This window comes from Peromyscus leucopus, chromosome 8b (assembly GCF_004664715.2).
Source record: "Peromyscus leucopus breed LL Stock chromosome 8b, UCI_PerLeu_2.1, whole genome shotgun sequence".
NCBI lineage: Eukaryota > Metazoa > Chordata > Mammalia > Rodentia > Cricetidae > Peromyscus > Peromyscus leucopus.
This window is the reverse complement of record NC_051086.1, coordinates 45,043,694-45,065,729: the sequence shown is the minus strand read 5'-3', so window position 1 is coordinate 45,065,729 and position 22,036 is coordinate 45,043,694. Positions and strand designations below refer to the sequence as shown.

The 22,036-nt window shown below is 46.4% G+C and overlaps 1 protein-coding gene across 10 annotated transcripts in view; it reads right to left on the bottom strand.

Moving 5' to 3' along the window:
• Positions 1 to 9,899: 9,899 nt before the first annotated feature.
• Specc1 (sperm antigen with calponin homology and coiled-coil domains 1) overlaps positions 9,900 to 22,036 on the bottom strand; it is a 280,028-nt gene continuing 267,891 nt past the window's right edge. For all 10 annotated transcript variants that reach the window (XM_037200768.1, XM_037200764.1, XM_037200767.1 and 7 more), the window contains 2 exons: positions 21,096 to 21,155; positions 9,900 to 11,213 (listed from right to left, as the gene is read on the bottom strand). In XM_037200768.1, coding sequence (XP_037056663.1) covers positions 11,124 to 11,213; positions 21,096 to 21,155 — 150 coding nt within the window. In that variant the 3' untranslated portion in view covers positions 9,900 to 11,123. The remainder of the gene's footprint in view (positions 11,214 to 21,095; positions 21,156 to 22,036) is intronic.

The following is a 22,036-nucleotide window of genomic DNA, read 5'->3' as shown; positions in this document are numbered from 1 at the left end:
CTCCATGAGAAGCTGTGAAGGAAATAGAGGCCTTAATATTTCAAAGCCTTTTTTTTTTTTTTAGTTTAAAAGGAAAGCGTTTCTCCCAAAAGTCTTCCAGGACAAGCTTCAAGCTATGTCCCCTGACACTCTGGTTGAGAGAACAGGTTTAAAACCCTGGCTCGAAAGACATCGAGTCCATACCGACTGCAAATATACTGTAATACATCCAAGCATACAAACGTAGCCAATGCTTCATGAGGAAAGGTTCTCTAGGAGGTGAGGAGAAAGCAGCTCTGCCCTTCCTGTCCATGCAGCTCGAGCCCAGCCCAGCTCATGGGACCTCCCTTCCCTGGCCACCCCCTTGACATCTCCATCAGGCCAGAGCACCTCCACTCATGTCTAGAAGCCCATCTTCTCCAATATGGCTACCCTCAGACTCCCAGACCACGCCCCTCTTGAACAGATGATACCAGAGGCAGTCTATGCCTAGGCACAGTGTGTGGCCCATGGTGTTGGGGAGGGGGAGCAGACATCTACCCACAGTGACACCCATAACTGAATAATTATGCATTCGATAATGATTTAGTGGTCCTGACAATAAGGCAAGGATGTGTGGTAGCGATTTCTAAGGGGACCTGTTTAGCTGGGAAATGTGGGGATGTCTCTCAAGGAGCTCTTAGGCCATCTTAAGGGTGAGATGTGGTAGGTAGAGGTGAGGCGGAGAAGACACACCACCTGAAGAGATTAGGAAGAACACCCCTGAAGCTTTGGTTGCGGTAGGGGTGAGGGTGGACGGGGTGGATCTGGCACTTCAAAGTGTTTCTAAGATCATCTAGAATAGAACAAGGCGCCTCTAGTGACACACTGCTGTTTTCTAATGAAATATCTGAGGCCGAGTCCCTTATAAGGAAGGTTTATTAGGGTCACAGCTCTAGAGGCCAGCAGCATAAACAGCACGGCCCTGGCTCTGGAGAAGGTGGGTGGTGGCATCATGGCAGGAAGTGTTGTGAAATATTCCTTAACACTGTGTGAAGATGTGTCACTGTGATTGGTTTAATAAAAAGCTATTGGCCAATAGCTAGGTAAGATTTCCAGGTACAGAGGGTGCTGGAAAGAAGAAGGATATATGTAAGCTGATACGGAGGAAGCAGCATGAGCAATATAGAGAAGAGGTAGCCAAGCCACGTAAATAACATAGATTAAAAAATACATAGATTAAAAAATTAATACTTAATTTAAGTTATAAGAGCCAGTTAGAAACAAGCCTAAGCTATGGGCTGAGCAGAGTCCTCAGTCAGCTTATCACTTCCCTGTAGGCTACCCCTCAAAGCTCCCTTTTTTTTTTTTTAACTCTCCCAACTATTCCTTAATTTCTCCATTCCAAGAACCCAGCTCCTAACACATGCTCCCCTAGGGGTCAAATGTGGAGAGCATTTCTTTTCTGAGGAGCTGGGGTGAAGGCCACATCACAGCATCCTTGTTCACAGCTGGCCAGGGGAAATTTGTTTTGGTTACAAACTACTCAGTTTATGGTGTGTAGCTAGAGTTTTTCTGCCTTGCCCACAGTCAGGACAAATCTTTGTCACCCGCCAGTCCCACAGCCGCTCAGACCCAACCAAGTAAAACACAGAGACTTATATTGCTTACAAACTGTATGGCCGTGGCAGGCTTCTTGCTAACTGTTCTTATATCTTAAATTAATCCATTTCTATAAATCTATACCTTGCCACATGGCTGGTGGCTTACCGGCATCTTTACATGCTGCTGGTCATGGCAGTGGCTGCAGTGTCTCTCCCCTCAGCCTTCCGCTTCCCAGAATTCTCCTCTCTCCTTATCCCACCTACTTCCTGCCTGGCCACTGGCCAGTGTTTTATTTATTGACCAATCAGAGCAATTTGACATACAGACCATCCCACAGCAATGGTGGTGTGCTTCATCTGGCCTAATGGACGCCAAGGAGTGTGGAGGGAGGACATAAGAGAAAAGAGAATGTGGGGGTGGTGTGGTGGATGGGACAGGGGTGGGGGAAGGGCAGCCACCAAGAGGAGGGAGTAAAGACTAAAGACTGACCTGTGGCCTGGCAGGTGGAGGGGATAGTGACTTTTCTTTAAAAAAAATTATATGACTATGTATATGTATGTATGTGTATATAGATGTATATGTATATGTATATGTATATTGTATATATGTATATATGTATAAAAAATATATATATTTATATATAGTTATCAATATATATAATATATATATAATTTTTGCCTGCTTTGTATATATGTTGTGTATCATGTGCATAAAGTGCACCTGCAGGAATCAAGGTTAGCATAGGCAATGCCCTGTTCACGTGAACAACACATGCATGCACACACTGGGGCAGACACGCTGGCTGCCTCCTGAGTGCCACACACTATTCCAAGCCAACAAAAGGGTTCTGCTCAGTGGGGGGAGGGGTACCTGTGGCAGGCAGGTGGGCTCCACCTACCCCGTGCACAAATCAGGTACTAAGAGAAGCACAGTCTGCCCTGTTTCTTTCGCCAATGATTGGTTAAACTGGGGCATGTGATGCTGTCTCGGTCCATGTGACAGAACCCAGGGGGCTGAAGGCTGGGTCTGAGAAAGGCATTTGAGCTGTGCTGAGGATTTGGGACATAAATCCCATGAGCCTGGTTTAGTCTGCCACTAGAAAATCAGATCTCTGCACAGACTCCTGGCTAAAGAAACATTTGAGATATTAAGGCGAGAACTCATTTCTAGCTGCCACGAGGCAGGGATTCCATTGTCTTCAAATCAGAAGACGTGGTAAAGGCACCACATGGCATCACCTGAGGAGCACCTACCTACTGCCTCCAGTACGGGCTTCCTTCACCACAGGCACCTGTGATGGTGGAATATGGCGTGGCCGGATGCAGGTTTTGGTACCAGATGGCTGAGGTTTAACTTTCTGCTTTGCTTCCCCCAAGCTAAGGTACTGTAAACAAATTATTTAGTCTGCTCATTTGTCAAATGGTCTAGTATCAACCCCGCGTACCAGGGCCCCCGCCGTTCAAACCAGTCACTGTAACTCTTTACACAGGGCTCCAGTTCCGTGAAGGTAGGTTGTTTAGGAGGCTGAATCCCAACCTAGGAAATGCATCCGCATGCAGCAGTGCCTTTGGAGGGAGACAGTTCTAGGATGCCGAACATGGCTTATTCTTAAGGAGGCCACATTTATCCTACTCCAGCTGTTTGGTCAGGGAAAACGGTAACCAGCAGCTGGCTGCTGAGTGGAGGAAAGCTCTCCTAGGAAAACACTGTAGGCATCGGAAGGACGGGGAGGCCTGACAGTGGACCAGCCTGGCTCTTCTGCTTGTGTGGTGGCTAACTCTACATATCGACTGTACCAGGCCATGATGGTAAGGCATTATATCTGAGTATGCCTAGGAGGGCATTCCTGAAAGAGAGGGGCATTTGGATTGGTAGACTGAGCACAGCAGATGCTCATTTAGGTAAGAGCCTAAATGGTGCCAAAAGGCAGGAAGCCAAATCTCTCTGTGCTGACCACTTGAGCTGGGATCTCCTTGTGCTGCCCTTGGCGCTCGCGGGTCATGGACCACAGTCAGCACTGCCCTCTCGACTTATAGGCCTTCCTCGGCCTCTAGCTGGCTGGTGGCAGCGTGGGACTTGTCAGCCTCTGTAACACATGGACCGGATCCTTAAATCAATCCCATTCCATATCTGTTGTCCCCCTGGTCCTGTTTTTCTAGAGAACTCTAATATGCCCTGGTGACTATAACTAGGAAGTAGATTCTACCATTGTCAACGAGGAGACAGAAACAGTGACAGTGGTGTGCAGAGATGTTCCTCACGTGGCGAGGGACTGCAGATGTGGTTAGGGTTAGCAGGGGTTGTGAGAGGGGAAGAATCATTAATAGCGTGTCTGGAGTGCCAATCTACCTATGTGACTCTAAAATCAGAGTTTCCCTAGCTGCAGAGGGCCAGGGGGAGATGCAGCCATGAACAACAACAACAAATTGGTGATATTCTTCAGTGACATTTTTCTAAACTAAAAATATGCCATAAAAAGGTTGGTTTGGACAGGTGAAAGGGATGGCCAAAAGCTTCGTCACACATTGGCTTTAAGACAGAGGAAGAGGTCATGAGCTAAGGAATGTGGGAGGCTGAGAAAGGCAAGGAAACTATCCTTACCCAGGGCCTCCAGAAGGGGATATTACCCTACCTGCTGAGGCCATTTGAGCTCCAGCTTCCCATGGCTGTAACAAAATACTTGAAAAAATGAACTTAAAGGGAAGCAAGGCTTCACAGGTTTGGGTCCATAGTCACTTGCCCCTGCTACTTTGGCCTTGCGGTGGCCTGGCACGCCACTGCAAAAGTGTGTGGTACAGGAGGCTTGTTCACGTCACAGCATCTGGGAAACACACAGAAAAGGGGTCAGGGTCTTAGTATCTCCCTGAAGGACACATCCCCAAGGACCTACCTTTTTCCCACTAGGCCCCACCCCTTAAAGAGGTTGCTGAACAAGTCTTTAACCTACTGACCTTTGAGAAATACTCAAGACCCAAAGTATGGCACCCAGCAAGTCCTGCTCAGGTTATGTCCTAACCTCCGGAACCGTAAGACAACAGATGTGTTGTCTGTAGTAATTTGTTACAGCAGCAACAAGCGACAAATACTAACCAACAGCCCAACAGCCATGTCATCGGTGTGGTCCTTGGACTCCAGCCTGTGGGAAAAACAGTGCGTGTTTCTTTGGACTCCAAAGACCTGAACTTGGCAGTAAGAAGGTGGGCTCCAACGTCAGGGCAGAAGCTGGATATCCTCTCTTGTTAAAGATTCCACTGTGAACATCTACAAAATTCCTTCAAGCTGAACATCTATAAAATTCCTTTAAGCGGGCCTGTCACAGCCATATGCTCTCCAGGATGGGCAGAATGTTAGATGGAGTTGATCTGCAGTTACAACCTGTTACACGCCAAAGCTCTAAACACGGAAATCACACTCGGGTCGAGTGACCCGACACCGAGCCACACACGACTGCTGTAGGGGACAAAACAACCGTGTGCTCACTTTGGGCACATGGCTGCAGACTATGAAGGCAGGTGACCAAAGACAGGCCTCCCTTCCCCACCCCCCCAAACAAAAGCAGCTGGACTCGTGGGCAGAGAGAGTCTGCAAGGCTTCCCCAGGCTGAGTAAGACACATCCTCCTCGTCACTGTGAGATGCCATCCCTGTTTCCTGGTCTGATGCTCTGGGTGGTGAGACTTGGCCTTTCTCAGGATGAGGTCCCTCTCCAGCCAGATGTTTTCTAGGATCAGCCTTCTTGAAGAGTGGCCAAGCCTTTTGAAATCGCACGGAGCAGGAAAACTTTTCCCATGTCCTGCTATCTGTTTTGCCTCATTTGTCGATACAAGGGAAATGGCCACACTGAGGAGGATATAAATAGCAACCCAGATGGACGAATGCGTGTGTTGACAGGCCCGCGGCCAACCTTCAGAAGTGTCCTAGGCAAATAAACCTATTCATGGAATTTTTTTTTTTTTCATGATCTAGAAAATACTCACTGAAGCAGGTGAATTAAGTTAAAATGAATTCATTTAAAGAGCCCAGAAGACTCCAGGGCTCTGAGGGGAATATACTAAGTCATTTCATTCATGAGACCAGACGTAATACTACTAAAGGAAGAAGGAAAGATGAGGCTTTGGGGAGGTCAGGTTTCAAGTTTCTCCCCAAGGCTTTCTTCCCCACTTATCATCAAGCTGGAAAATACTGGAACAGATTGTTCACAAGAAGGGCCACAGGCTGGATGCTGTGGTATTCATTCCGGGAACTGACCTCCAAGTCTGAGGGTGAGTAACCGGCAGCTAGACCAATTAATCAAATGACCGGTGTAACCACTATTTCACAGGCTCAGGCATCATGAGCGCAGAAATCTGCACTTGGCCCTTAAGGAGCTCAGACTGAAGTGTACACAGCCCAAGAGCAAAGTCCTTCTCACCCAGCAGAGGGAAGGGGGCTGGGGGCCCAGGGCTCTGTGCTTAGGGCCACGAATAGCAACCCATGCTAATCATTCATTTAATTCAGCTAACCCATGAGCCTTTCCCCTGCCATTGATGCTGTGTCTTGAATGTATCTCCCCAAAGTTCACGTGCTAGAAACTTAATGGTCAAAGTTCATGCGTTAGCAGGTTTGGAGGTGTTATTTTTGGAGGCAACTGGGATTGAGTCATGAGGGTCAGGCTCCCCGTGGTGGCATTGGTGGCTTCAAAAGAGTTAGGGACCAGGGCTAGCATGCTTACTCTGTCTCCTCGTGTCCTCTGCCAAGTCACAATGTGGCAAGAATACCTTACCAGACAGCAGTGCTGGGCTCCTGGAGGTCCAGACTTCAGAACTGAGAACTAAATAACCTCCATTCTTTATACAACTACCCAGTCTGTGGTACTGTGTGGTGGCAACAGAGACTACCCAAGACGACTGTATGGGGATCTGGGCCCAGGTTACCCTACCTGTAAAGTGCATGTGCCCACTCACAGAACGCCCATGGATGGTGCTTCATTCATGTAGAGAGTCAAGTCCACAGGACAGAACCTGTTTGATGAGCCCCAAAGATCAGTAAATATGGAGATCATTCCCAAGTGCAGAGTGTGAAAGGCCATCTGAGAAAGGCTCACTCTGCTTGTGCACGAGCCAGCAGGGATACGCACACGTATACAGCCCAAGGCACTCGGTACAAAACAAGATGGCACAGGGCAATCAGATGTTGAGTAACCAAGACCTGGTATCTCCTGGCACAACTTTTCCTGTCCCTTTAGACCGAGAGGGAAGTGGTAGCCCCTGAGCTGACTCAGTGTTTGATAAGTCTTATCAGTGACCATTACCCTGACAAGCTGTGCAGGCCCTCAGGAGAAGGCCAGGCACTTGAGAGGAAAGAGCAATAAAGATTTTAGGGTGGCCTTCCTCTTCTGTGGCCTGACTAGTCCATGACTGGTGGCTTCCAGGTGATGCTTAGCGACACTGGCCTGCTCTGCTAGCCACATTTTTAACTGCCTGTCTCTTCAATCTTGTTATAACTTTTAAGAACACTGTGTGTAGTTTCCAGGGTCCAGGCAGACCACTTCCCATCTTACGCACGTTTGTACAGCTTGGCAGCATCCAGGTGCTGGAAGGTGACCCACGGGTGCTGGAAGGTGATCCACAGCCTGCAGCCACAGCAAGACAGCTGCGGATGGGAAGGTCAGAGGTGCCACCTGTAAAGCAGCTGCAGTGGGAACTGAGAAGGGACAAGAGCATGCAGGGAGATCGCTTTAAGCAAACTCAAGGCAAGTTTGGTGCTTTGAAAAAATGCTGATCAATGGCACTGGGTGAAAGAATCAAACTGAGATAGAAACAAAATATATTTATTAGAAATGTTACATAGTGGCACACCTCACACTTAGGAGCCCTGTCCGCCTCTGGCACGGTACGTCACATCTGGGCAGTGCTTGGCACTGTCTAGGGTGCTCTTGAGGGAAAGGAGGCCACACATGGATCGAGTGCATTCAACTACTGTGGTTAAAGTCAGTGAGCTACTCAGGATGTTCCAGAGTCAGTCAGAGGACCCAGACGTCCAGGGGCTTCAGCAGACGCTGGAGACACTTCTCTCCCATTGCCAGGGGGTGCTCTCAGATGTCAGTGGCAGGACATCTCACACTGGAATACTTAGGAACTGGTGGATTTGGTGAGTGGGTCTGTCCCTAAGGGTCTCAGCTCTCCATTTCCATCGGCCAGTGACAAGTTGTAGGAGAGAGACAGGTCAGAGACCAGCATGAGGCTGGTGCTCGTGGGAGATAGGAAGAGAATATAGCCAATTTTCATTATTGCTAGATGGCTGATTTCTTTGGGACAGCCCCCCACCCTCTCAGGGGCTCTTCTACCCAGACTGGTTCCAAATTCTCAGGCTCAACTGATTCTCCTGTCTCCATCTCCAGGATACCTGAAGCCACGGGCGGTGGCCCTGTGCTAGGCAAGACATGGGTTTCTGTCTTCTAGCCATGGCTTGTATTCTGGATGGTCTACAAAAGCTGAGGAACAACTGGATGAAGAATGAGAACTAAGGAAAGCGTGGCTGCTGAAGTGAGAAGGAACTAGGAAGAGGGACATTCCTTGGGATACTGTCACTGTGGGCAATGGCCTCAGCACTGCCACCCGCCAATAGTTCAGACACACTGAGTGCAGAGAACCAGACTTCTCAACACGTCTGAGCTTCTCAGGCCCTTGCATTTTGCAGTTCTCTTTGTGCTTAGCTGAGGGCAGATGGAAAGAAACGTGGCTATGGAGGACTCTGATGGCCTCTGAAGAGTGGTTTGCAGAGAAGCAAAGAAAACAGCAAGAACAAAGCACCAAAGCTGGGCATGGAATCCAATCTCAGCACCCAGGAGGCAGAGGCAGCAAGACCAGGAGTTCAAGGCCAGCCTGGGCTACATGGGATCCTGTTTCACAGAACTCAAAACAAAGCAAAACAAATAAACAACAACAAAACCAAAAACCCAAAACCAAACATGAAACAAAAACAAGAAAAAGTAAGGTGCCCCCCTCCCCACAATGCTTCTGTTCTTAGCTGGTCAGTTTTCCACATTCATTTCTGTTCCCTGGAGCTCTTCCAGACCCTGCACCTCCACACGCAGTAGTACGGCACCTTGGCAGAGAGCTGGAACTCTGTCAGGCATGCATGCCCTCTGCCTCGCCCCCAACTGCCAGCAACAGCTGCTTCTATTGAGAGGGCATGGTGTCCCTCTTCTGTGCCCCCTGGCAAGAACGGTAGCAGTCAGGGGAAACCCCAAAGAGAACACAGACAAGACAGATGTGGCTGGCCAGTCCTCAGTGCCCTGGGGCCCCGAAGTGCCTCTACTTACAGACACTGTGAGGTGTCTGGAGACCAGCACGGGGACAGCTCTGCTGAGAGCTCCAGGCTCTTGACAGCACCCCGAGAACAGCCAGGGACAGACTAAACTCCCGTGCCTTAACTGTGGCCTTTCCTACACAACTCCAGAGATCACCCCTGAAGAAACAACACCCAGCTGTGTGGGCAGCACTCCCCCTGACCCCACCCCGCCATGATGGCTGGGCAAAGCAGACCCGTGGAGGCAGTGGGGAGGGGAGGGGGGCACATCATCAATTATGTCAACACATGGGGATGGGAGGCAGCCCAAGCAGCAGCCTTGGGAGGGACCCATTCATCAGCAAGGAGGTTCTGAGGCCTCAGTTTCCACTCGGAGATGAAGGGACCAGCAGCTCCTGTGGGGAGAATGAGGGGCAGGGAATAGTGTCCTACCCCTCTGCAGGGCTGCCCACCAGTTCTGGAGAACTGTGAGCATGTGCAGACTCCATCTCTGCTCCGTTCCAGTTATTCTAACTCACCTGATCTGAGGGTCAGGCATGCAGTTCCTGGAGGAGTCCCAGGGGATCTGTATGGAGCCACAGCCAAGCACTTCAGATAGAGCCTGAAGGTGGAGTCTGTGGTCCCATGAGGCTACATTAGCTTGAGAATCAAGCTGCCTATACCCAGCTGCCACCCATCAGAGGGATGGACTGGAGGGAGGGACAGAACCCAGGTCCTCCAAGGATAAGGGCTGGGCCAGCAGACTGGCTCAGACAAGCAGGCAGATTCACTGTAACTATGGCGGTCATTCTCAGGGCCAGTTCAGGGCTATTTGGCACTTAGAACAGGAATGGGTGTTTGTGCATACCCAACTGTCTGAGAGAGGGGCACCCTCATTTGCTGTGAAGTGCACATTTGTTTGTCCAAGAAAAATAGCAAAAAGCTTCTAGAGCAGTGGTCTCAGCCTGTGGGTTGGGACCCCTTTGGGGGTCTCATATCAGATATTCTGCATACCAGATATTTACATTATGATTCATAATGATAGCAAAATTACAGTTATGAAGTAGCAATGACATAATTTTATGATTGGGGGTCACCACAACATGAGGAACTCCTAGCATTAGGAAGGTTGGGAACCACTGTCTAGAGCCACCTGGCTTGAGCACTCACGGAGAGGGCCGTGCGCTGCTTCTTAGGGAACCAGCGGGGTTTTGGGGGACAGCGCCACCATCACCACTCCTAACAGCTTCTTTCATTAGGCAAATGTAAAAGGCCCAACAAGTACCAAGGGTCAAGCCTGTTTGGAGCCAAAACGTGGTTTATATTTCTTGTCCACTCAGGATCCCAAGGGGCGCACCTCTCAGCCTGCGGAACTGTGCAAATGTAAAGGGAGTTCGCCATCACAGGCCGCTTCGCACGTGAGACTTGTGTTGAGTTCTCTGTGTTTGGCAGATGTGTGTGTGAATGGGACTGTCAGTCAATAGCAAGGCAGAAGGTGCCGTGGACAATGGTCACAGTTCTCATCAGCCAGGACACCAGCGCTGCACTCAGGCTGTGTGGTTAACGAGCATGCCAGCTGGCCTCCCATGGGCCCTCGGCAAGGTCCCTAAGTGTCCTTTGCACTTGTTTGGAATCTAATAGGGACAGTGAGATCTATATGAAGTGTTATTTAGCCCTCGGTTATACAGAACCGAGCGAGCATACTATTTTCCTACTATTTCCCTAATCAGTGTGTTTCCAGGTTGCTAAGAAGCGAAAGCTGCTTTTGATTTTGTGTTTTGTAGGGTTGTTCTTTTATTTGGGGGGTAAGCAGCTGATAAGGACAAAGTTTTGAATAAAGCAAAGCTAGAGCGGTTTTAGTGAAGGAGGGAGGAGGAGGAGGAGGAGGAGAGGAGGAGGAGGAGAGGAGGAGGAGGAGGAGGAGAGAGACACGGTGATTGACAGGCTGTTTGTCAGTGTGTAGGCCACATGTGGGCAGCGAATGGGACTGGCAACACTCGGGAATCTCACAGAGGAGGGCCTGGGTTTGAGACCCAGTGTGTGAGAAGCCAGGCCTGCCTCTCTAGAAACTTCCCATTGGGAACAAGGATTCCTGAGCATGGGCTCCAGACACGTTTGCATCTGAGATGGAGCCAGCTCTGCTTCTCCACGGAGTGCTGGTCCACTTGGCTTAAGCCTTCCTTGGAAATCCAGACGGCTAGGTGGTGGGCACAGCAGGTGTGGTGGACGGTGAGCAGGTGCTTCCAGGGCTAACTTCAGGCCAAGAGGCCGCGGCTGTTGCTGGGTCTTCTGCTTATGTCTCAAAGTACTTGTAGATCTGGGCCACATACTGCATCACGCTCTGCCAGTCAGGCCGGTCCGTGTACAGCATCTCACTGAGCTCCTGCAGGGGAAAAGCAACAGTACAAGAGCGACACCTCAGACCCCTTTTTACCAAGTGACTCTGATCCAGGTCAGGACTGGTATTGACTGGAAACCTTCCGCTGACAGGAACCAAAGTGTAGGCAAACACAGACCACGCTGAAGTGCCGAGCTAGGCTTTTCGGCAGCTTTACCTGGGAGATATGCCTCTTTCAAAGACCAAAGACATGGCTTCCCATTGCTTTCGCCTTTAAACACCGTCACAGCGTTTTACAGTCCCCCGAACTTCCACGTTAGAAAATGGTTTCTAGTTTTCTAATGCGCATATGAACGTAAGTCCAGTTTCCTAGGCTCCCACCACAGTGCACATGTTTTCACACACCTGCGTCTTTCCAATGGACATGCTTGTGTACGCTTTTTCACACCACTGTGCTTCAGTGGGTGTGCGCTGTCTGTAGTTTCCTTCGCTTCCACTGCATTGCACTTTGCACTGGGTAGTCTTATCTCTTTCTGTTAAATCAGTTCCTCGAGAATTGTCATGGGGTTACCAGAGATGCCTTGAGCCAATTCAAATCACGTGCTTTACTAGTGTTATCACCACTTAGTGGCTGGGCCTTTCCTTTTCTTTCTCTCTTTCTTTCTCTCTTTCTTTCTCTCTCTCTCTCTCTCTTTCCTTCTCTTCTTCCTTCCTTTCTCCTCCCTCCCTCCCTCCTCTCCCTCCCTCCTTCCTTTCCCTCTAGTTGAGTGAAATTTTTTTTGGCTCTTTATTTAGTTTTATTAATTTACTAGTTTTGGGGGCTAATTTTGCAAGGAAGCTTGCTTAACAAGCACACGTAAGGGCAAGGCCAAACGGCGAGAAGACAGGCGAGAGGACTAGGTGCCTGCAGGACACTCGCCCCGCTCTTTAGAACACAGTTAATTATTAACGCTGGGGTCGGATGTGGAGTCTTTTGTGGCTGTAACAGAACAACAGCCAGGAGCAGAGGTGCAGAGGGAAAGGCAGCTGAGGAGCGCACATCTGCTCCTGGGTAGCCGCCAACTGGCTGCCAAAGGAACACTTCTCTCCTGCTCTGTTCCCTGGTCACGCTAAAATGACCAGCATATCATAACCCACCGGCAAGGGCACTTAGGACACAAGAGGGACCTTCCACACAGTTCTGCCCAGAAAAGTTTTTGAAGGAAAAAAAATGAAGTCTTAGAGCAGGGGTTGCTGACGACAGCACAGACTGTGATAAAGACTGACTGAGCACACAGGGGGGCAGAGGCAGGTGGATCTCTGAGTTCGAAGCCAGCCTGGTCTACAGAGTGAGTTCCAGGACAGCCAGAGACAGGGAAAAAAGGTCTGACAGTGTTGATCTGTTGAGGCAGATGAGCTCTGAGAAGGCATGCCTATGAACTCAGGAGAGACAGAAAACGTTCCTTTCTGTAGAGGAGGCGGTCTGTAGTTTCAGATGATTTGAAAGTGCAGTTACTAGTCACAGTTTAACTCAGACCATTTCACACTAGCAGTTACTGAATCAAAAATATTTTGTGACATAATTAACATCACATCTGAAAATTTTTGGAGAAATGTTTTGCACGTTTCAGGAGAGAGGGAGGTTGTCTTAGTAATAACTTCACCACACATGAGATTTGCTTAAATTAGCAGTTAACAGCCCAAACCCAGTTCCATATGATTCCACCAAACACATATAGGAGATCTAATACCAGTTATTCAGTTTCCAAAAATGGAAGATGAGAGAATATTCACAACTCATCCTGTGAAGCCAGATTAGCCTACAATCAGAGGTAGTCAAAGACACTTCGAGAAAACTGTAAGTCAGTTTCTCAGATAAACAGACACAAAACTGCTAGCAGATTGGAAAAATATTAGTAAACTGAATTCATTAGTCTATCTATAAAGTATCATGATCAAAGGAGGCTCATTCAAGGAATGTGAAGCTGGCCAATGCTTTTAAATCAATATTAACAGATTGAGAAAAAATATGTTCAACAAACTTCAGAATCTATTCATGATAAAAAAATTCTCAAAAAGCAAAACAGAGAAGTTAACTTATTTTACACAATAAAGGGTATGTACTGCCCCCCAAATCCAACAGCTGGCACCATACTTAGTTGTATAAGATAATGCTTTTCCCCTCAAATCAAGACTGGGACAAAGATGGACTCTCTTACTTGTCCTGTTTAATACAGTAGTTGAAACTTTAGCTAATAAGGCATGAAAAAGAAATAAAAAGGCATACAGATTACCAAGGAAACAATAAAACTGTTTTTGCAGATGTTGTAGAGGTTGAAAAGCAAGCCTGTACACAAGGTTAGCAAGGTTCCACTACACAGTCCCACAGACCTCAGTCACTTTCCTGTCTGTCAGAAAAAAAAAGCAGGGATTTTTAACTAGAAAAAAAATAGTACTTACACACCCTTCTAGGTTTGTTTAGTTTTAATTTTCTGTGTGTGAGTGTTTTCTCTGCATATATGGGTATGTACCACATGTATGCCTGGTACCCAAGATGAGGGCCTTGGATCCTCTAGAACTGGAGTTCCAGGCCATTGTCAGCTGTCTTGTGAGTGCTAGGAACCAAACCTGAGTCCTCTGGAAGAGCAGCCAGTGCTCTTAATCACTGAGTCATCTCTCTACCTCCCACCCCTACTTTTAAAGCCCAAATCTAACATAATATATACAATTCTATCTGCAAAAAACTATAAATCATGACAGAAAGCAAATATCTAAATGAGTAGACATGTATTATATATTTGAGTTAAAACATAATATTGTTAAGATTAATTATTCCAAGTTTGATGTATAGATATAATATAATCCCAATCAAAATCCCAGAAAATCATCTTCTTCTTCTTCTTCTTCTTCTTCTTCTTCTTTTTTTTTTTTTTCTTCTTCTTCTTCTTCTTCTTCTTTTTTTTTTTTTTTTTTCAAAAAGGGTTTCTCTGTGTAGCCCTTGCTGCATTGGAACTCACTTTATAGACCAGCCTGGCCTCAAACTCACAGAGATCCTCCTGAGTGCTGCGATTAAAGGTGTGCACCACCACTGTCCAGCAATCTCAGAAAACCTTAATTTCTGGTAGGTATTAACAAATGACTCTAAAATTTATTAATGCAAAAAAGCAGCAAAAACAGTCTAGAAGAACAATGAAGGGTCAAGATTTCAGTTCTGGGAAGGGAGAGGTAAGGATGCTCTCCTCAGTACCTGGTACTGCACTGGACGGCCCTACGTAAAACAAACATCAAACAAGCAAGTAACGCATACTTCACAGCTCACGCAAAAGCAAATCAGAGACCACAACGAAAGCTTTCGAAAACTCTAGAAAAAATACAAGAACAAATCTGAGTTTGTAACCTTGGGTTGGGTGATGAGCTTTGAACTATATCAAAACATGGACCTTGAAAGAAAATGAATTATTAAACTGGGTCAAAATTAAAACCTTTGCTGAGGAAGAGACTGTTAAGAGAATGAAAAGATAACTCTCAGACTGGGAGAAAATATCTGAAGATCAAGTATGATAAGGACTTGTTTCCAGCCTCTGGGTGTGTGTGTGTGTGTGTGTGTGTGTGTGTGTGTGTGTGTGTGTGTGTCTATGTGTGCGCGTATGTGTGTGTATCTTTTACAAACCAACAATAAGAAAACAGATTTAGAGAGGGTCAAAGACACCATACCAAGGAAGACAAGCAGCTAACAAAGAACTGTGAGCAAATCAGAGCTCAGCACAGTTTTCCAGCAGAGAAACTCACTGAAACAACAGTGAGGGGTGTGGCCATGCACTCTGATCTCACTCTCTGGAGAGTTAGGCAGGAGCATCAGGAGTCAAGGCCAGCCTTGAGGATGCAGTGAAGCTCTGTCTCAAAGACCCACTCCCACAACAAAACTAATCAAAACAAGACACAACAAGGAGACAGGTGCTACAAGAAAAGCTAAAGCCAAACAATGACAGTGACATTACTACAGACCCAAGTGTCAAAACACTCTTACCTTAAGAGCACTCTAATAAAATGGTCATACCATTTATGAATAATTGCTGTGATTCTATCAGAAAATATTCATTCACCCTGTGTGTGTGTGTGTGTGTGTGTGTGTGTGTGTGTGTGTGTGTATGTGTTACATGTGCATGTCATGGCACACCTGTGAAGGTCAGAGAACAACTTGCAGGAGTCAGTTCTTCCCTTACATCATGTGGATCGCAGTGACTGAGCTCAGATGATCAGGCTTGGTGGCAAGAACCTTTACCTACCGAGCCATCTTGCTGGCCCACAAGGCAGTTCCTGACAAGAGGAAACTGGGGGTGTTTTTTGTTTTTCTTTTAAATTTCATTTTATGGTGTTCTGCCTGCATTTATGCCTGTCCTCCACGAGTGTGGATGCAGGTGTTTTTTGAGCAGGAGATAAAAAGGAGCTCCAGGTAGCATTAAATCTAGAAGATATCCTTCACGCTTTAATCCAGCTCGGAGCAGAGCAGCGATCTGTGAGTTCAGCACCGGTCAAAGCAAGAAAAGCACAAAACACAAAAACCGAAAAAAAAAAAAAAAAAAAAAAAAAAAAAAAATCTAGAAGATATCTTCTTCCCCTACTTAATGCTAAGACAGGCCTTTCTCACGGGGATGGGGGGGCGCACTTTTGGCTAAAGGCAGTGGTTAATCCTAGTCACTGAAAGTGAGGGGAATTCAGTGACATTCCTGCACCTGTGTGCTGGACAGCTGTAGATACACAGAATAAGAACCCTTTGCAACTGGTTGTCAACTCAGAAGCAAAGAGATGCTTCTCCCACGTGGTTTGGTATGACTAACCTAGGGATGGATTACTATGGGTTAAGCACCTAATTAATGGGATGCAGCAGACAGAACACATACAATGGAACACAAAAATTCCCAGCCAGAATGAAAATGAACTTAACTTTGAAAATACTGGATAAGAATTTCTTTGGTACCCTGATGCTGGAGAGATGGCTCAGTCGTCACGAGGACTGGATGCTCTTCCAGAAGTCCTAGGTGATGTTCCCAGCACCCAAATTGCCTGTGACTCCAGTTTCAGGGGATCTGATGCCATCTTCTGGCCTCTATGGGCATCAGGTACATATGTGGCTATTGCACGCACGCACTCACGCATGCACGCACACACAGAGGCAAAATACTTCTACACATAAAATAAAAATAAATGAATCGAACAAACAAACAAACCAAAAGCCAGAAATGTACTATAGTTTCCTATTTTATTCATTTCCTAGCACATACTTGTTACTAACAGTGTACAACCTGGCACTGTTCTAAGGGCCTTTAGTAATAAAAAGAGAAGGGATTTGTGCATCCAGGCTCACAGCAGCATTTGCTGAGAAGAGTTAAACTATGATGGTACCCTAATATTCAGTAACGAATGACCGAATGAGCAGAATGTAGTATAACCACATCATTCACCTTAAAAAGGAAGGGAATTCTAACAGATGAACTTTGAGGACCTCATACTATGTCACATAAGCCACACATGAGACGGATATGATGGAGCAAGTACACTTACATGGGGTGTCTGAACTAGGTGTGTCTGTCTGAGAACAGTGGCTTCCAGGCTGAGGGTGGAGGTGGCGAGTTAATGTTTAACAGACTCAGAGTTTCGATTTTGCAAGTTAAGAATTCTACGTGGGGAGGGCGGCAATGATTGCACCACATTGTGAAGGTACTTCACCCCACTTAAAATGATTCAGACGGTAAAACTTATAAAAAGTAACTGACCTCACTTACCGGACTCTCAAATGTTCAGAAAGATAGTGGGTAAGGCTTTTGAGAGTTCAGTCCTGTGCAGTGACTATCCTGTACAGGCCCTGAGTAAGCAAGCATGTCATGGACAAAATGACTAAGGCCACGGTGAACCCTCACCAAGCCACAGACAGTTAGTCCTGGAGGACATGACACAGCGGCTCTGAAGCAGTAACAATGATGCCACGGACGTTTGCCCAATTCTTTCGGTATGGACTGTGATTGGTGGTTCAGCAGGAATGTGTTCTAAAGTTTGGGGTACACTACAGAGCTTCACTTGTATCTGCTTATATAGATATGGATACACAGAAACTTAAGGCTTGCTTTTATTATTTTTAACTTTGTGTACATGTGCGTGTTTGAATGTGAGTTTCTGCACAAGAGTGCGGTGACCGCAGAGGCCATTAAAGGCAGTCTTGAGCTGCCCATCACAGGTGCTGAGAACCGAACTCTGGTCCTCAGCAAGAGTAGTACGCAGCCTTCTCTCCAGCTGGATTTTATTTCTTAAATGTTTAGTGTTCTATTTTTTTTTAATTTATTATTCTTTTATATACACTAGTGTTTTGCCTGTATGTATGTCTGTGTGAGGGTGTCAGATCTTGGAGTTACAGACAGTTGTTAGCTGCCATGTGGGTGCTGGGAATTGAACTCAGGACCTCTGGAAGAGCAGTCAGTGCTCTTAACCGCTGAGCCATCTCTCTAGCCCTAGTGTTCTATTTTTTGAGCAAGGTTTAGAGAAAATGGTTATATGTGATATGTGGAGGATATTGGTATTTCTACAAAACTGTCCATTCTGTTTCAAATTTGCATCGGCAGGCTATCGCCGTTCAGAGCACGGCTTTCTCCACAGCTCTTCCACTTCTCATTTCTCCAACTCCTCCATCCTTGGAAAGCTATGGACCTCACTGCTACTTCAGCTTGTATTTTCCTGATTGTTCTTTTTTCTTCCTGATTGTATATGGATTAAAACAACAGCAACAACAACAACAACAACAACTATGGCCAAGCATAGTGGTGGTGCATGCCTCTAAACACAGCATTTGGGAGGCTGAGGTAGGAAGATGAGAAGTACAAGGTCATTCTCAACTAAATAGTGATATCAAAGCCAGCCTTGTGTTTTACACACAAACACACATACACACACACACACACACCACGTATGTAATACACTGGGTTACACGTGCATTTTTTAACTACACCCAACCAGAAGTAACAACAGTAATTAATAACCTTTGGCCAAATTCTACTGAAAGATTATGTAAAAGTTTCAAGAATGGGAAAGCCAATTAACAGTGGCTTAAATCAGATTTTCATCGTTGTAAATAAGAAACCCAAAAGCTGACTCCAGGTTGGTTATCACTCAGTACTGTCTCTTTTGTCCACTTTATTTATTTATTTATTTATTTATTTATTTATTTATTTATTTATTAATTATTTTGGAGGCAGGGTTTCATGTGACCTACAGTGGCCTCAAACTTACTGTGTTCGTTGGCTTTTCCATTCTAGAGACTGACTACACATTAACCAGTAAAGGTTTTCACGGTTCTTCTAGCCTTTGCTGTCTATTCAGTCTGTGGGGTGGCTTCCTGATGTTTGCTTTCTGTCCACCATCTTTCTCACTTGCTGTATCTAACCAGTTTGGCAACCCATCCATTCTATTTTCTTATTCCAAAATTTCATTTCTAGTAGCTTTGTAATCATCCTGGTGGCACAAAAACATTCTAAAAAGATACTTGTGCTGGTCCCTTTGGATACTGGCCTCTTTAAACATTGGTCCCCATGGAATTGTAATTTCTCCAGGAATCTCTTACTGGGACAAGGGAAGGATCTGGGTTGTCTCAGTGAACTATTCATACAGTTCTGTCAACTTGTGAGACCACCTGGCCGGGGAGACCTGAGACGAGACAATGATGGGTACCGATGGGCAGGACTGCTTAATTACACATCTCTTGCCCTGTTTAAGTCTAAGCCTCTTGTCAGGGCCTCAAAGATGGACTGGGAGTGTTTGTGTAGGGGTCACTGGGCCTCTATGTTCCTAGTATGGCCACACTGTATAACTCCCCCCTCCCTGCTTTCACGATTAGTTATCTGTTTAATTGGCTTCCCAAGGATAGTCAAGCTTAGCATGTTAGGGCTAGGAGGGCCGAGGCTCTGGCTCTGACAACTTCAGTAACAGGCTGAGTCCTTCTGAATCTCCCTCCCTTTTTATTTATAGCACTGTGTCCCTCCCTGGTTTCTGTTCCTCTTTTTGTCTTTTTTGTGCTCTCTCTCTCTCTCTCTCTCTCTCTCGTTTTTCGGAGCTGGAGGGAGTCTCACTATGTTGTACAGCTCGGGCTTGACCTCAAGAGTGAAGCTAAGCCTCAGCTCCTGGAAACGGATTAGCTATGTGCCACCACATATGTTCTCTTAAACATTTTAGCATGTGTGCATGTGCTGTGTGGGGGTGCATAGGTGTGCTGAGGTCAAAAGTCAACACCCAGTGTCTTCCTCAGTCCCTCTCAACTTTTTGCGACAGGTACCCTCAGACTGTCAGGAGCTCACGGGCCAGCAGGACCCTCCGGTGCTGGGATTACACACTGGCCATCATGCTTGCCCAGCAGGCTCTTCACCCCTGAGCCAACTCTCCAGGGTCCCTCATCTCCCTGACAGAGTTAAACAGTTAATATCTGTGACCCAGTTCTGGCAGGTAATCCTCTCTCTCACTGGGTGTACCTGCTGGCTGGCTCAAGTCAATCTTTTCTTGTCTGCTCTGTAATTTTGGCTTGTGCATATTTCAGAAGTCATTAAATGACAGGAGCTTCCTGCATTGCAGAGTTTTAGCTAGGTGCTCCAGATAGAAATCTGGATTCCAAACCTTATCTGGTCTTTGTACCCCATCCCACCCCACAAGGCAGAGACAAACCTCATCACCTCTCCAGGAGCAGGTGGAGTTTTCACAACGTCTGACTCATAGCTCACAGCTTCACTTTTCACTTTGTTTTAAATTTCTGATATGTACTTACACACACACACACACGCACGCACGCACGCACGCACGCACGCATATTTTTTTATTTTTATTTTTATTTTTATTTTTGGAGACTGTCCTGGAACTCACCATATAAACCAGGCTGGCCTTGAACTCAGAGATCCACCTGCCTTTGCCTCTTGAGTGCTGAGATTAAAGGCATGCACAACCACCATGCAGCTCTTTTTTATACTTTCTTGAGAGCTCAGTTATACTGATATTTTCTTTTTGCTTTTGAAAAAAATTATTACATTTTACATTTATTTTATTCAGTATGTGTATGTACGTACAGCCCAGGCACATAAGGAGAGGTCAGAAGACAACTTTTGGGACTTGGTTCTCTCCTTCCAACATGTGAGAACCAGAGACTGAATTCAAGTCATCAGGCTTGGAGGTAAGTACTTTTTCCTGGTCCCACTGGCCCAAAATTTAATACTTTTTTATTTTTATTTTATTGTTTTTGAGACAGAGTCTCACTACATAGCCTTAGCTGTCCTGGAACTCACTATGCAGACCAGGCTGGTGTTGAACTCATAGAGATCCGCCTGTCTCTGCCTCCCAAGTGCTGGGACTAAAGATGTGCACCACAACACCTTGGTGTCATTTTTTTTTTTTTAAAGACATTTCACTGAGATTTCTTGGTGATACAAACAAGAGAATTTTAATAATAATCTAGCTCACTGTTTTGCCAGAACTGAAATTTATTCATAATGAAATCTTAATTTTGAGGACTCTGAGTCTAGAGCTAGAGAGATGGCTTAGCAGTTAAGAGCACTGGCTGCTCTTCCAGAGGGCCTGGGTTTGGTTCCCAGAGCCCACATGACGCCCACAGTTACCTCTAACTCTAGTTTCAGGGGATCTGGCATCTCTTTTGGCCTATACAGGCACCAGGCACATATGGGATACACGGAATACACGCAGGCAAAACACCCACAACATAATAATAATAACAACAACAACAACTAGAAACAAACAAACAAAACCCCCCGAGTCTACATCCTTTTCAGACCAACTGGATCACTTTATATTAGAAATCCTGAGTAACAATCTGAGTATCCTTTATTGGTTACTCAGTGGGTAGCAGGAAGTTCTTTCTCATGAAGTAGAAAAAAATATCAAAAAGATACAAAATAGGATACTTACCAAGCTGGGTTTGATGCCTACACTTTCAGCTGCTTCAAATGCCAACAAGAGGTTCCTTTTCTGTATTACAAAGACAAAGACAACAGGTGAGAGAAGAGCCAGCCCTGACACCCTACAGATTGCTCACTATGAGAAAACAAGTAACTCCATGTCAACTGTGCAGACCAGCTCTGCCTCAGGAAGGAAAGGTTAGCAGCTGATGACTACCACTGCGGAAAATGACATCGACTGACTGCTGTGGATTAGCTCATTGTTAATAAAAGGCTGATTGGGTGATAGCTGGGCAGAAAGAGATTGAGCTTGAGAGCCAGACTAGGAGAATTCTGGGAAGAGGAAGGGCAGAGTCAGGAGAGATGCCAGCCAGCTGCAGGGCAAGCAAGATGTGTAGAAAATGAGGTAACAAGCCACGAGCCACGTGGCAAAGCATAAATAGAAATATGGGTTAATTTAAATGTAAGAGTTAGCTAATAACAAGCTTGAGCTATTGGTCGAGCATGTATAATTCATATTCAGCCTCTGAGTTGGCTATTTGGGGACCAGGTGGTCGGGACAGGAAATATCCAATTACACATAGCAGCCCAAAAGTGCGGCATGTACATCCATATAAAAAAAAAGCTTGGCCGGGTGGTGGTGGCGCACGCCTTTAATCCCAGCACTCGGGAGGCAGAGCCAGGCGGATCGCTGTGAGTTCGCCGCCAAGGAGTTCCAGGAAAGGCGCAAAGCTACACAGAGAAACCCTGTCTCGAAAAACCAAAAAAAAAAAAAAAAAGGGTTCTAGACACATAAAAACGGAGCTGACAGCAGCTTCATAGTTCATGTCTCTTATGTGGGCTATGGCATGGAGACTCGTCCCCTGGCTGCTGCAGGCAGGCCTGAGCAGCAGCATGGCTAATTCTCGCAGTCTCACACAGGCCCAGTACAGAGAGGTATCTCCCAGCTGC